We start from the raw sequence: 15,871 nt of genomic DNA, 5'->3' as shown, positions 1-15,871 counted from the left end.
ACTCAGACATTTTTGCTCCCGAACCCCACAAACCCGGAGGTGAGCCTTCCGGCTTGCAAACGTTCTTTGGAACCTGAACATCCTCTGCAGCTTCCGATTAGCTGAAGGAGCTCCCTACAGCCAATCAAAAGCTGCGCTTTGGTTTCTGAACATTCTGGAAGTCAAACGGGCTTCCAGAATTGATTTCGTTCGACTTCTGAGGTACAACTAATTGTCATGACTAACTTTCATTTGGTCAGCTGAATGGGTTTATTCTGAATAGAACGATTATTGAATACAAACCATATAGTCTTTAAGATGCAACTGACTGACAAGGCTGCTCCTCTTCTGGAAATAGAAGTGATGCGTTTTGATTTATTTTCCCCAGGGCCATTCCGCTGGCCATTTTCCAGGCTGAGCTCTCAGTCCGCAGGCACTATCTCCGGAAATGGCTCAAGAGCCCCTCCCTGCAGGATTTTGACATCCGGACGGTAAGCTGTGTGGGGCTGTCTTGCAGCAGTTTGTGACTCAAGGCTGTGACTTTAGCACACCTCTTGTCCCCAGCCTTGGACTTGACCAAAATCCTCTTGTCTCTCTGCTTGTAGATCCTGGATTGGGACTATTACATTGAGAGACTGGGCAGCACAATTCAGAAAATCATCACCATCCCAGCAGCCCTGCAGCAGGTAAACTGTCGGGTTGGTGGCTAAAGGGCTGTGGGCTCCCCCAGGATGTTACGAGACACAGGAGTTAGCCGCAGAACTCACACACTTAGTTGCTCTGGTCCAATAGCTAGCTAAAAACTCAAAGCTCCAAAATTGAGCTAGCTCACTGAGTGTTCCCATTCATTTCAGAAAGGTAGAACCTTCCTGCATGGAACTGACCCCAGCCTTTTCCAAATGCACGAGAGCTCTTTGCATTCCTCAGAGCACACCTGGGACTCCAGAGCTATTTATTTAAAATATTTCTACTCCTCTGTGATTGGTTTTTGGGGACCGGGGTTGTACAAACGAAAGAAAGCTGAAGCTGGGGTTTCTGCGCTACGGGTCTCTGATTTGGATGTCAGCACTGTCAGTGCAAGTGTCTTGTGTTCTAGCATAGCTAGTTTCCTTCTGCTTCTGGTCAAAAACAGTAGTATCCTCGCAGGATCAGGCAGAATGAAAGTCAGAGGGAGCCTCCAAAATAAATAACAAATGCAGTGTCCCGTCAGGTAAAAAACCCCGTTCCTCGCGTCCGACACCCCGACTGGCTCCACAAGAAGCTCTTGGAAAAGAACGACATGTACAAGCAGAAGAAAATCAGTGAGCTTTTCACAAGTGAGGGCAAGAGACAGGTAAGAGGGGCAGGGCTCTACCTGCAACAGGGTGGATTAAAAAAATGAATCCAGTTTTTTAATTAAAATGCATTTACACACGCACGCATGCACACACACAAAAAATCAGTTGTAGTAAATGTCTGCCTCATCATTTTACTTGGAAGTAATTCCTACTTTGTTCACTAGGACTTATTTCCCAAATAAATGTGCATAAATTATAGTCCTGGCTTCTGATTGCTTTGTACAGTAGTACCTTGGTTCTTAACTTTAATCTGTTCCAGAAGTCTGTTACAAAACCAAAGCGTTCCAAAACCAAGGCGGGCTTTCCCCTAGAAAGTAATGCAAAATGGATTAATCCATTCCAGAGTTTTAAAAACAACCCCTAAAACAGCAATTTAACTTGAATTTTACTATCTAACGAGACCATTTATCTATAAAATGAAAGAAATAAACAGTGTACTGCAGTCACACAATCAGTAGCTGAACTGGGTTCCACAAAAACAAAAAGCTGCAAAAACATAAAATAAATAGCAAAAACAGACAAACCTCAGTGTAACACTCAAAATACAGGTGTGGCACTCAGATCGAAAGCGTGGCACTCAAAATGGAGCATGTTCGGCTTCCAAAAAAAGTTCACAAACTGGAACACTTCTGGGTTTGCAGTGTTTGGGTTCCAAGTTTGAGTACCAAGGCATTTGAGAACCTAGGTACCACTGTATATAGGTTTCAAAATGGTCAGTTTTATTTTTACATCTCATCTGTTCTTTGCTTAAGATGGCAGTCCCTTGAGGCTGGTTTTCATTTTTGTAATAAAAATAAACCGGTGCTTTCTGAGATGGGCATCGGCAGGTAAAACATACTTTTATCCCAGAGCTGAGAAGAAGGTGGAGGCCACGGGCAGTTTTTGTGGGTAATTGGGTTGCTCAAGTCAAGGAAGGTTCCATCATTGTACTCCCCATCTTCCGGTGTTTCCTCGCAGGTCTCTGCCAATGTAATCCAGGAGGGCACACCCTCCACACAGGTGGCTGACATGGAAGATTTTGGGGTCGCCAAGTCTCTGCAGCCGGGGGTCCCTGTGTCGAATAAACGTAAACGCATCCCTACAGCAGAAGAGAGCCAGCAGCAGTCCCAGAATTCGGAACTAACGCAGTCCTGGAGGGAGATCTTGGGCCCCCCACCTCCCTCTGGAACCACCAAGGTAAGGTAGCAGAAGGAGAGAACTTCATTTAAGTAGAGGAACAAAGGATTGCTGTGGGGCTGGGGCTGGACGATAGGGGAGCAGCAACATCCTACCATATATGAATCTTTTAAAAAGCCAGCTGGATCAGGCCAGTGGCTCGAGTGGTAGAGCATCCTGGTCAACCAGGAGCTAAGTAGATGCCTCTGGGATCCACAAGCAGGACCTGAGCGCAGCTGACACTCCCCTACCGCGATTTCCATTTGCTGGTATTCAGAAGCATATTGCCGTCAACATTGGAGGTAGAATGCAGCCGTCAGGGTTAGAACCCATTGACAGGTTTACCTGTCTAAGCCATCTGACTTGATGAAAATTCCATAGGTGCAGCTATGCACTAGGGCTTCCTTTCCTGATTCAGCTTCATTGGATGTGCCCATGTTGTGAGAGAGGGAGAAAAGCTTTTCTCTTATCCGTTCTCTCCACGCCATGCAGAATTTTATCGGCTATTGTTACGCCACAACTTGCGCGCCTTTTCTCTAAACAAAAGCCCCAAACGCTGTCACACCATAGATCTGTGTTCTTCTTTGGCAATCACTCGTAGCCAAGTAAGATTGTCTTCCATGAACACAATCTTAACAGTGAGTCCGTAAGTGACTGTGGAGGCCAATTCTGGATCCACATGTCCTTCCAGGAGTTGATCATGGTGAGGGTTTGCCAAACGTGCCTTCCTCTTAGCACATTTCTCCCTTTCGTTCTGAGTTCGAGCGTTTTCAAAGCCCATGACACTTTTGGTAAAGGCTGTTCTCCAATTGGATCGCTCTCAGGCCAGTGTTTCCCAGTTGTCAGTGTTTATACTACATTTTTAAAAGATTTGCCTTGAGAGAGTCTTTAAGCCTCTTTTGTTGACCATCAGCATTACGCTTTCCATTTTAAAGTTTGAAATAGAGTAGTTGCTTTGGAAGACAATAATCAGGCATCCGAACAGCATGACCAGTCCAACAAAGTTGATGTTGAAGAATCATTGCTTCAGCACTGGTGATCTTTGCTTCTTCCTGACATTAGTTCACCTGTCTTCTCAAGTGATGTGTAAAAATTTTCAGAGACACTGTTGATGGAATCTTTTGAGGAGTTGGAGATGGCGTTTATAAGCGGTCTGTGCTTCACAAGTGTGTGTGGTGTAAGATATGTGTAATGGCATCATGTTGGCGTAATGCTGACTGCGTCAGAAATTACAGATTGCACATTTTCAGGATTCCTGCCGTTCGTTACCACCATTTCCGATTTGAATAATTTGACTTTCCACCCAAGCAGAAGAAAGTTAGGATTTGGTTTACCCGATGGTCATTGCCCATTTCCTACTCTTCCCTGCAGGAGGAGCGCCTGGTCTGGCTGTGCTACCACAAGAAGAAGTGGGAGGTTCAGGCTCGCCAGCGCCAGGAGCGCCGCAAGAGACGGCGGCTGGCAGATGGCGAGTCGGTCCTGGGCGGGGGGCTGATCAGGGCAAGGCCCTCCATGGGGCTCGGCAGTTACCTGAGCAAAACGGCCCGCAGCATCCTGGACATGCCCTGGCAGATCGTGCAGGTAAGGAGCATCTTGGGGCAGGGGGGGCTCTTTACCAGGGGAGGGGGTTTAAGACTGCCATCAGCAGAGCATGCTATAAAGTCAGGTGCATGGAGGCATAAGGAGATAATAGAGAGCCAGGGCAGCATAGCGGTTAGAGTGTCAGACTAGGATCTGAGAGGGACCAGGGTTCAAATTCCCCACTTGTTCATGAAGCTCGCTAGGCAGTTTGGAGCCAGTTGCTGTCTCTCAGCCTGACCTACCTCACAGGGTTGTTGTGGTTGAATCAGGAGGCATAGGAACCATGTATTTTGAGTCCTCGGAGGAGACAGGTGGGACGTAAATGCAATGAAATAAATAATAAAGATGCTGGGTTGTGTTCAGCATAGTGCTATGGTGAATGTTCCATCGGCACAAGGATTTCTCATTGAGCAATTGAACCTGCTTTCCACACACACACACACACACACACCCCAAAATATGTTTTGGAGGTTTCCCCAACCCTCTCCAACAAATTAAGGGACTGTGAGGGACACATGCAAGAGAAGGGGACCCCAGTGTGTTAGTAGTAATCATATTCATTTAAGCATCCTTAAAATAATCAGTGACTTCCCTACTTCTCTTTCCATGGTTCATTTTGCATATCATAAATCCCTGCATATTTTACATAAACTAAGCCATTCAGTATTCTATTATTACATCCATCAAAACTTATTTACACTGTTGAATTTATCTTAATGCTGCCGTTTTCAAGTGTACACAATTTCTCCCATATATTCAATAAAAATCTTCTCTAAATGTATGTTCTTCTTGTTCTCTTATTCGATATGTTAGGTCTGCAAGCTGCGCATATCCCATCAGCATAAGTTGTCATTCTTCTTTGTTGGGACCTCGCTCAATTTCCATTTTGGGGCTAACAAACCACGGGCTGCAGTAGTAGCATACATAACCTTTTTAGACACCTGGGAATTTCCATCTGGGTTATCGAAAGGGCTCTCCCCCATAAAATATTTTGGGGAGCCCCCCACAACGTTGAGAAGAATCAGGGCAGAAGAGGCCAGTCGTGAAGCCGAGCACAGTGCGATTTCGGTGGCTGGCAGCTCTTCGCGGAGGTGGCGGCGACAGGAGGAGGCTGACTGCCAGAGTGGAGGAATCAGCCATTGAAGCCGCGCTGCTACCATGTTTGGCTCCACCTCTTGGTGTTGCACGCACATGCGCACATCACCCCCCCCCAAAAAAAAGCCTTCTGCTTGAGTTGGCACCTCTGGTGCTAATCCTTGTGCTAGCCCAATTACTGTTGGGATACTGCCGGGGAGACAGGAGCATTTGGCAGGCCCCCAGCTGGCTCTAGCCACCGGCCGGCAGCAGGTCTCCCTTGGAACAGCATCAATTAGCGACACGAGCCTCAGATACGTTTAGAGACCCGTGCACACTCTCGCAGCAGAGTGCGTAAATCTTCTCACAGAAGAGGCGGACAGAGATGTGTGTAAGCATATTTACAAGCCTTTTATTCAGCATAGTTCAGGAACAAAGGAAAACATGCCTGCTTCCCTTCGTCTCCAGCAAAACAGTAACACAAAAGCTACATACAGAACGGAAGTTCCCAGCAGACTGTGCTGGAAATGTAAACAGGCATGTGACACACAATAGTCCTGCCTGTCCCTTTTAACGGAACTATATCCTAATATTGTCTCGCTCCCCAATTCCCATGATGACTCCCTTCAGTGGAAGGCAGGGACTACTCTTGGTTCTTCGTTCTTGCTTTTTCTTAGGTGTTTGTGTTGGTAGCAGTTATATAATCTCCTGCTGTTCAAAATCTAGTAATGCGTTGGGGTCCCCAACCCTTTTGGACCCGTGGGCCTCCCCTTCCCTGTTCTCCAAGGGCTAAGAAGGAGGAGAAAGCCAACAGGCGCCGCCACTCCCTGGACTGCTTGCAAGAAAGAAGGCAGGGAGGTGGAAGTTGGCAGGGCCCTGCCCCATTTGCCCTAATGAGCTTTGGAAAGGCCAGCAAATGCCACAGCCTCTGTACCTTTTTCTCATCTCTTCTCAGCTTCCAAGCCTTCCCCCCATGCCAGATGAGTTCAAGGGCTGCCCCCTGGGTTGTGCTTCCGGCCTCTGCGTAGTCCAGGTGGCTTCCTTGCCTCCCTCTGCCTTTGCAAGCCCACCTTGACGTGATCTCTCTTCCCCCAGATCGCTGAGACCAGCCAGCCAGGCCTCTTCAAGCTGTGGGCCGTCATTGGAAGCGACCTGCACTGTCTCAAGCTGAATGTCCCTCGTGTTTTCTACGTCAACCAGCGCGTCCCTAAACCTGAAGAGAGCACTGCATATCGGAAGGTGCGTGGAGTGAGTCCCTTGGGGGAGCAGTAAATGTATTGCGGTAACCTCCTGTTTCCCACAAGTGATTTGGTCCAAGAAAAGTAGAGTATTCATGTCAGTTTGCGTTTCTTAGTGCAGAAAGTATTGATCTGATGTGTAGAGATCTTTCCTATTCTACTTAATTCAAGAGGCTTCTGGAAGCTGCTCTGTGTGAAAGAGTCAAGCAGAAGGTTCATGGTGTTTGGGTTATACCTTCAGAGAAGCTGAGTACAGCTGGTTTAAACTGTAGCACCCTGCTTGTGGTTAACGCTTAGCTGGAATGAAATATTCAACACAGCAATAGAGAAATTAAAATAATAATTTATTTGTCAGACAAATAAATGATAGGCACAGTGGTATATGGTTACCAAAGCTCTGCCCATTCCAGCCCTGATGGTCAGCACTTATATTTCCTCAGCCCAGCCCCCTTGCTCCTCCTTTGGCTGCCTCTGTCCAATCAGCCTGGTTGAAATTCCTATTGGCTGTTTGCTAGAACCAATCATAAAAGATACACCCATTTCCTATTACCTTTTATGGGAGACAAAGAGCTGTATTTCCTTCTATCCAAAAATGGCAGACAAGTAGCCATATACCTTACATTTGCCTCGACAAGGTGCCTTAATTACCAGATCACCTTTTGCCCTTGTTGCCCCTCCATTCCAAAATAGATGACTAAAACAGATGGCTCATGGTCTTACATTTTGTCTTAAACAGAGATCTTGGGTTCACATTCTCACACACCATCAATGAAATAAGAATCTAACATAAGAATCTAACATTTCTTACTTTCTAAATCCTTTGCATAATTACATTTAAGCCAACAAATCTCATACATTAACATAGATAGCTTTTTAGAAGAAAAGGCCTTTGCAAAGTAAAACACTTCAGTTTACACCCCCCTTTCCCGGCCAGCTGCTTTTCCCATTAGCTCTTGCCCTTTGACCTTAGGAAAATGTGGCTAGTCTCTAACGGGAGGCACATGGTATTATTTTCTGTTAAACAATAAATCCTACTATTTACTAACTCTTAATTAGTGTTTTTGCAGCTTGATTATATTCTGTAATATGTAGGGTCAATGTAACCTTTGCTCCCAGCCTATAATTCCCTTTTACAACTTTGAGAATTTTGGCTCCTGCTATAAATCAGGAGGGCCCTTGTCCAGGAGGATAAACATCTGCCAAAGTCCTTAGCCAGCTGGTTTTCTGCCTGGCATAAAACATACAAACATTTGCAAATATATCTTTAAGCTCATTTTAAAATACAGGCCTTGATCAGATGCCTCAAAACTACAGTAGTTCTCTTATCCTTTCTGTCAAAGTCATGCTGACTATAAAAGTAAGGCCAGAAGGAGCCTGAGTTTCACTTTCTCTTTCTATCTATTTCCTTCTGCTGTGGTGACTTATTATAAGTTATTGTAAGTTTAAGTTAAGTCTGCTGCAACTGGATTTCTTATGACAGTGCCAATCCTGAATGCATTGGATTTCTGACCATTATGCTCATTTGCCTTCAGTAGCAGTAAAGCTCTGACGGAGCCTCTGGTCTATTTGGGGGGAATCCTGTTTAAGTTTTTACTCTGCTAACTATACATTGGAATCTGCACTGGATCAATATTCATCCTATAACTTTTTCCTTTTACACTGAAAACTTCGTTTTTTCAGAGAGAGAAATGAGGAATACCAGAAGGCAAGAAGAACTCCTGTGAAATATTTTTTTCCTTTTTTTTATGATGTCATTTGTGTTTTTTTAAATAATTTTTTATTGATTTTCCAATTTTATCAACACAACAACACTAAACAATACAGTGAAATATTTTTTCCCTCCCTTTTAGAACGAGCGTAAAACCAGGTTTTACTCAAAATGCTCACTATGAAGATTTGTATGTCAGACAAAATGAGGGCCTGTATGGTGTCGTGGTTAGAGTGTCAGACTAGCTGCTTGGGAGACCAGGGTTTAAGTCCTCACTCAGCCAAAATTATTATTTTTATTTTATTTTATTTTATTTTATTTTATTTTATTTTATTTTATTTTATTTTATTTTATTTTATTTTATTTTATTTATTTTTGTACCCTGCCCATCTGACTGGGTTATCCGAAACCACTCCCTGAAGCTCACTGGGTGACTGTGAGCCAGTCACTGTCTTTCAGGCTAGCCTACCTCACAGGGCTGTTTTGTGGATGAAATGGGGAGGGGAAGAATCATGTACGTCACCTTGTGCTCACTGGAGGAAAGGCAATATATAAACGTATGAAATAAACAACATGGAAGTATTCAAGAGTTATAATGCCTTTGTATGCTGTAGATTGACTGCAAATGACTTTTTTGGCAACTCAGAGCAGGTTAGTCCAAAAGCGAAAGGCTTTTCGTTTGAAGCCAGTGAGAGATGTCTAGAATTCTGGGGCAGAGTTGCCAGTTGACCCAGAACTACTATGACAAGGAAAGGAGAGTGTGGTTGTGCCCACCCATCTGTGCCCCACATGGTAAAAACAGGTGCAGATAGACTTGAGGGGGGGTCTCACCTGAGTCCTTGTTTTCATCTCGGCAGGTAAACAGGATCCTTCCTCGCTCCAACTTGGTTTACAACCTCTATGAGTACTCTGTGCCCGAGGAAATGTACCAGGAGCACATCAACGAAATCAACGCCAGCCTCTCTGCCCCAGATATAGAGGGGGTGTACGAGACCCAGGTAACTGACTCCCTTTTTCTGGTCTAATGCGGGGAAAGGGGAGACCTAGGTCTGGGGATGAGACGTACGGTTGCACCCCATGCTAGTCCAACTCCGAGTAGACTCAATGGAGACAGTGGACACTTGAGGTGTATATTTATAAGACCGGCCTTATTCCTGTGATTATAATTGTTTTAAGTGGTTTTTTGTGTTTTAATGTGACCTGCCCTGGGACCTTAGGGTGAAGGGCATGTAATACAGTAAATTTGGAGGGTATACTCAGAGTAGAATTGGCTAGAACCCCTTTTTCTTTCTTTTGAGACTTGAAGTTGATTTGAAAATACTACCATCTGTGTCATTTATGCTTTCCCTTCACTTGCCTTCCATAAATGGGTCTTTTCAGGCTTCTCGTTTCAAAATCCTCTACCTGGGCAGGTGAAACCTACTGCATTCAGCATCCTCCTTGGCTTTCCTTTTGAAACCTCTGAGGCAGTAGCACGGAGCATCTTGCTCTGGGTAGTTCACTATGGTTAAATCCAATTTAAATTTAAATAAATCCAATTTTAAATCCAACATTGATTTTTATCCACCCTGGTTTCCTGTAACTTCAGTTCTCGCACTGCGGGTTTTTAAAAACCAAAGGGAGCCAGACAGCGCTTTCCTTCTAGAAAAAGAAGAAGAAGAAAAGGGTACTGTATACCCTTGAGTGCCTCCAGAAAAAAAGCTCTGGGGCCAGATACCCTTGCCAGTCAACTTCAGATCATACCCAGAGCTACCACTAGATCCTACCCTGCCAGAAGATTTGCCAGTTCTTCTCACCCCTGGTGTAACCTCTGGTTCCTCTTCTCCTCCCTGCCCAGATCCCATTACTTCTGCGGGCCCTGATCCGCCTGGGCTGCGTGTGCATGGTCAACAGGAACTTGGTGAGGCACCTCACTGGCCGGGAGGCTGAAACCTTCAACCTGGAGCACCTCGAGATGCGCTCCTTGGCCCAGTTCAGCTACCTGGAGCCAGGTAAGAAGACTCGCCCCCGATACTCAGGTGGCTGGCAAGAACTGGGAAGGCAGTTCCTGCTCTCTGACGCGAGGCTCTGTTCCATGTCTGTTTAGGTAGCATCCGGCACATCTACCTGTACCACAACTCCCAAGGCAACAAGGCGCTGTTTGGCCTCTTCATCCCATCTCAGCGGAAGGCGTCTGTTTTTGTGCTTGACACGGTAAGGTCGGAGGCCAGGGGGTGGGGCTTGCTGACACTCGTTGAAATATTGTCCTTTCATTTACAGTGGTACCTCGGGTTAAGTGCTTAATTTGTTCCGGAGGTCCGTTCTTAACCTGAAACTGTTAACCTGAAGCACCACTTTAGCTAATGGGGCCTCCTGCTGCTGCCGTGCTGCTGGAGCACGATTTCTGTTCTCAACCTGAAGCAAAGTTCTTAACCTGAAGCACTATATCTTCAGGTTAGCGGAGTATGTGACCTGAAGCGTATGTAACCTGAGGTACCACTGTATTATATTTCTACGCCACTTTTTCACTCGTGAGTCACAACGCAACTCGCGTACAGTAAGTATCAACATAGCAGAACATCGCAATTGCAACGTAAGTTGTATACAGTGATACCTCAGTTTTCGAACATCTCCATTGACTAACGTTTCAGAACCAGGACTCCGAAAACCCGGAAGTAGATGCTTCAGTTTTCAGACGTGCCTCAGAAGTCGAATGGCTTCCGCTGCGTGTTTTTCCATTTTCTCAATTGAATTTGCAGACAGCCCTTTGCGCCTCGGTTTTCAAACATTTCGGAACTCAAATGGTTTTCTGGAATGGATTACGTTCGAGAACCAAGGTACCATGTATATAAAAACATAACAAATCATCAGTAAAACGACTCCCTACTATAAAGCACTATTAAACAGCACAACTGCAAGAAAAGTCACATTGTAAAATTCGCAAAGCGTTAAGCACTTGTAATCCACAAAACGATACGAATGACATTAACAAGCTAACAACCAAAAACAAACTGCTGGATTCACACACTTTCTCGCCACCCCCAGGTCTCAGTCTTCCATTCAGTTCATGAAAAAACCCCACATTCACATAATGATCTGTGCTCAGCTCTAATGGGCTGTTCTAGCTGGGTGGAAATAAGGGTTCTGATAATAACTTACAAATTTTCCCCATTCTTTATTGAATTTTATTTAAAAGAACACTGTAAACAATTAAAAACATTGGCAGGATTTCAGAAAACACAGTGAGAACTGTGGTGAGAATGGAATACAGTCAAACCTTGGCTCCCAAACACCTCCTTTTTGGAACATTTTGGCTCCCAAATGCCGCAAACCCAAAAGTAAATGTTCTGGTTTTTGAAAGTTTTTCGGAAGCCAAACGTCCGACGCGGCTTCTGCTTGAGTGCAGGAAGCTCCTGCAACCAATCAGAAGCTGTGCTTCGGTTGTCGAACATTTTGGAAGCCGAACGGGCTTCCAGAATGGATTATGTTCGACAGCCGAGGTTTGACTGTATTAAGAAAATAAAGAGAACATTATAAGATGCAGTTGGAAAAGAATAACGATGGAGGGAAGTCCGGGGATTCAGAGAATCCTATGTGTATATCATTTAATTGTGATGATGATTTTGAAGGCAAAAATGAGTAAAAAATATTTATTTTTTAAAAAGGGGAAATCAGGGTTCTATGGGTATCGGCTTCTGCGGTTTTAGAAGCCCAGTTGGCAGCTGCAGATTCCTCGGCTTCCCCGCCTGAGGGTCCTTTCATCCAGATGGTTTCACGGAGCCAGATCTTTACCTGCAGCTGTGTCTCCAGCATCCTTCTCTCCCTTCGGCTCCAGGTGCGGAGCAACCAGATGCCCAACCTCAACAACATGTACTCGGCAGAGCACAGCGCCATGGTGGCGAAGGTGGGCGAGGAGCTCCTTCCTCCCAACAAGCACTCCTTCGAGGTGCGAGCGGAGACGGACCTCAAGACCGTCTGCAGGGCCATCCAGCGCCTCCTGCTGGGCTACAAGGTAACAGCAGGGAAATCCAGCGCTCGCCTCCGTTCTTTGGCCAACCCTGAGCCCCCCAGCAGTGGCAGACTTCGGGCTCTCCCAATTCCAGCAGCGCTAAAATTCAGTGCCCGCCTCTTGCGCTCCGTTCTCCAGCATTGTTGTGGTGCCCCCCGCAGCATGGAACTCAGTGTGGGCACCCTAAAGCTAGCCCTGCTCGCTGCCAGCCAGGGTGGATTCAATTTCAATCAAATCAATTTAAATCACTAGTCAGTAAGACTTGATTTAAATCTCTTTTTTTACATAAAGACTCATTCTTAGAATCATAGAATCATAGAGTTGGAAGAGACCACAAGGGCCATCGAGTCCAACTCCCTGCCAAGTAGGAAACACCATCAGAGCACTCCTGACATATGGTTGTCAAGCCTCTGCTTAAAGACTTCCAAAGAAGGAGACTCCACCACAGTCCTTGGCAGCAAATTCCACTGTCGAACAGCTCTTTCTTTCTTGCTGGTTATAATCTTAATATTTACAACCAGATGAAGGTTTCATTTTTGGAATAATAAATTTTCAGAGTAGCTTTTACAGTTATAGCAGAAATCACTGACTTGGTTATACTATTCAAAATACATAGACCGATAATTATGAAATTATTGTGAGGTTTAATAAGTTAACTGTGTTTCTATTTGGGCAACTTTTCTGCTGTACTTTATTGGGAGAGAAAAAATCATTTCCTTAATAGCAATTTAAACCATTTAATTAACTAAAACAATAATATGATACCATATATATCCATGTTTGTTAGCTGGTGTGGTTTTTTTTTTTAAAAAAAAAAGCTTAGACTGAGTTTTAGCACATATGAAAAACTTAAAACAAATCCTTATTTCCTGATGAATAGCCTTTGGTCTGTATTGTACCATATTTCCCCGGGTATAACATGGCCCCATGTATAAGACAATGCTTATTTTTGGGAGCCCTCAACAGTTGTTGAGCTTCTTTTGTAAGTTTGCTGAGCTGCTTTTCAACAATCCCCCCCCCCTTTGGCTGACGGAACTGGTGCCGTAATACACCACATACTGGCTCTCACCAAATACTCTTCCTAAGCTGGGAAGAGTGGGTAAACAACCTCATTTCCAACATTTCCCTGCTACCGCTGCAGTTACCATATTAACCCGTGTATGACGACCCTCAATTTATCACAAAAGAAATTCAGAAAAAAGGTCGTTTTATACATGGGAAAATGCGGTAACTTAAATAGAAAACTATCTTTAGAAAGATTTTTCCTCCAAAAGCATTTTATTCTAAAAATCCGATTTGAATAAAAAAAATTCCAATTTTCTTGATTTTTTTGTTTTTTAAAAAATCATTGGTTTTTATCCACCCTGCTGCCAGCTCTTGGGAAAGCCCCTGCCCGCATCCCTTGAGGGCACCGTCCTACCTTACACCATCGTCCTTTTCCTTCACCTGCTGTCTCTCTCTCTCCCTCTGTCTCAGGACGAGCGCCGGGGACCCACCCTCGTTGCCGTGCAGTCCAACTGGGACTTGAAGAGGCTGGTCGGAGGGATGCCCGTCTTGGAGGAGTTCCCGCTGGTTCCCGTCCAGGTGGCCGACGACGTCAACTACAGCATCCTGGACTGGCAGCGCCATGCTGCGCGGCACATGATCCGGCGCTACCTCAGCTTGGACACCTGCCTTTCTCAGGCCTTTGAGATGAGCAGGTGGGGCAGGCAGCGGCACAGACACACGGGTTTTGGGAAACGGCAAGGGTCTTGTTTTTATTTTATATTTTATTTCTAAATTCCAGAAGTTTACAAGATGGTGCAAACTTCCAAATACCATTTCTCATTCGACTTCCCCTCTATGGTTGCCCCCGTAATTTCTAAATTTGCTGCATATTGTAAATATTCTGTGCCTTGCCTTTTCCACATTATAGTCAACTGCTGTTCTTCATTCAAGTCCTATGTGCATTTTATAAGAAATCAAGATAACAAACTTTTTACAAATGAATGGAAACAGTTTGTTGAATGTTTACAGATAAATTGCAAACAGATAAAAACATCAGCAGGATTGTTTTAATAACCTGCAGTTGCATAAGAGTTTATCTTTAAAGTAGATAGTTAAAGGGGCAAATTAAATGAATTTGGATATGCAGAAGATATTAAAAAATAAATTTAAGGAAACTCAGAGAGGGAAGGGAGTCAAACTTTGAAATGTTAACATGATTGTAAAATTAATGAAAAGTATAAATTTGAGAAGTATAAATAAAAACTTAAGAAAACAAAAACAAATCCTAAGTACATTCTAGCATGTGTACAGTAGTTCTTTAAATATTCAACAAAAGGTTTCCACTCCTGCATTAAATCTACCTTTTCTTGATCTCTTAACTTTCATAGTTAAGTTTAGTGTTTTTTTTTAAGGGGTACTCCAGGGCACACAGTACCAGCACCTCTTTTTTTGTTGTTTAAAAAGTCTGGCATTTCCTGTAAAAGCTTCATGGTGAGGACTGGCACCAATTTTTCCAGGGTGGGGGGGAGCACTGGTTAAGTTAGAAGGGTGAGACGTGCAAGCCGTAGTGGCGGCGGTGGATGAATCAGTATGCCGAATTCCAAACAAAAGCCCAGGTTAAGGCAGTTAGTCTGTTTCTGCAGTTCCAATTCTGCTTCTGGCTGATGTTCTGAAGGTCGTCTTCTCCCCGTTCCACACCTCTCTTCTGCCCAGGTACTACCACATCCCCATCGGGAACCTCCCTGACGACATCTCCACCTTTGGCACGGACCTCTTCTTTTCCCGCCACCTCCACCGCCACAACCACCTCCTGTGGCTCTCTCCCACCTCCCGCCCGGACCTGGGGGGCAAGGAGGCAGACGACAGCCGCCTGGTCATGGAGTTCGACGAGAGGGTCTCTGTCGAGATCAATAACCCGGGCTGCTATTCCACAGGTGAGCAACAGGAAAGGGGTCTGCAGTTCTCTGTTCCATGGGTGTTCAAATATTCAAACAGAATATTAGGAGATGACCTGACGAGTCTCTGAGGGTTGCTAATACGAGCATTAAGGAAGGCATTACCATAACCACGTATCAGGGAACGTGGCAGGTCCAATTTGTCCTGTAGAGTCATTGTTCATATGTTGAGTACACGGCAACCAGTTCACCATGAAAGTCTCTGTTTTCTTTTTCATGGACTCTGATTGCTTGAAGTTTTCATGTCGGGTTTCTCAGTAAGCGCCATCTCCCAAATGACAGTATGCCATCCTGTATTCCTGAAGGAGCGTCTCCACCCCCATCATCCAAGCCGGACACTGAGGTCCAGCGCTGAGGGCCTTCTGGCAGTTCCCTCACTGTGAGAAGTGAGGTTACAGGAAACCAGGCAGAGGGCCTTCTCGGTAGTGGCGCCCGCCCTGTGGAATGCCCTACCATCAGATGTCAAAAGAATAAACAACTACAGTAGTACCTTGGGTTACATATGCTTCAGGTTACACACTCCGCTAACCCAGAAATAGTACCTCGGGTTAAGAACTATGCTTCAGGATGAGAACAGAAATTTTCTCCGGCGGCGCAGTGGCAGCAGGAGGCCCCATTAGCTAAAGTGGTGCTTCAGGTTAAGAACAGACCTCCGGAACAAATTAAGTACTTAACCCGAGGTACCACTGTATATGACATTTAGAAGACATCCCTGTTTAGGGAAGTTTTTTAATGACTGATGTTTTAATTTATTTTTAATCTCCTGTTGGAAGCAGCCCAGAGTGGCTGGGGAAACCCAGCCAGATGGGCAGGGTATAAGTAAATTATTATTATTATTATTATTATTATTATTATTATTAGCTTCCTTT

General features: G+C 44.8%; 1 protein-coding gene across 1 annotated transcript in view; it reads left to right on the top strand.

Annotated features, from left to right (window-relative positions):
• Positions 1-15,871, top strand: part of POLE (DNA polymerase epsilon, catalytic subunit) — a 79,919-nt gene that overhangs the window by 52,157 nt on the left and 11,891 nt on the right. Inside the window, exons 29-40 of the mRNA XM_083716752.1 lie at positions 368-470; positions 585-665; positions 1,190-1,312; positions 2,274-2,492; positions 3,843-4,052; positions 6,222-6,365; positions 8,930-9,070; positions 9,910-10,063; positions 10,159-10,265; positions 11,887-12,063; positions 13,537-13,760; positions 14,761-14,981. Of these exons, the coding sequence (XP_083572878.1) occupies positions 368-470; positions 585-665; positions 1,190-1,312; positions 2,274-2,492; positions 3,843-4,052; positions 6,222-6,365; positions 8,930-9,070; positions 9,910-10,063; positions 10,159-10,265; positions 11,887-12,063; positions 13,537-13,760; positions 14,761-14,981 (1,904 nt within the window). The remainder of the gene's footprint in view (positions 1-367; positions 471-584; positions 666-1,189; positions 1,313-2,273; positions 2,493-3,842; positions 4,053-6,221; positions 6,366-8,929; positions 9,071-9,909; positions 10,064-10,158; positions 10,266-11,886; positions 12,064-13,536; positions 13,761-14,760; positions 14,982-15,871) is intronic.

Source organism: Podarcis gaigeae (genome assembly GCF_964106915.1).
Source record: "Podarcis gaigeae genome assembly, chromosome: 16".
Taxonomy (NCBI): domain Eukaryota; kingdom Metazoa; phylum Chordata; class Lepidosauria; order Squamata; family Lacertidae; genus Podarcis; species Podarcis gaigeae.
The sequence above is the reverse complement of the archived record's forward strand: the minus strand, read 5'-3'. Positions and strand labels throughout refer to the sequence as shown.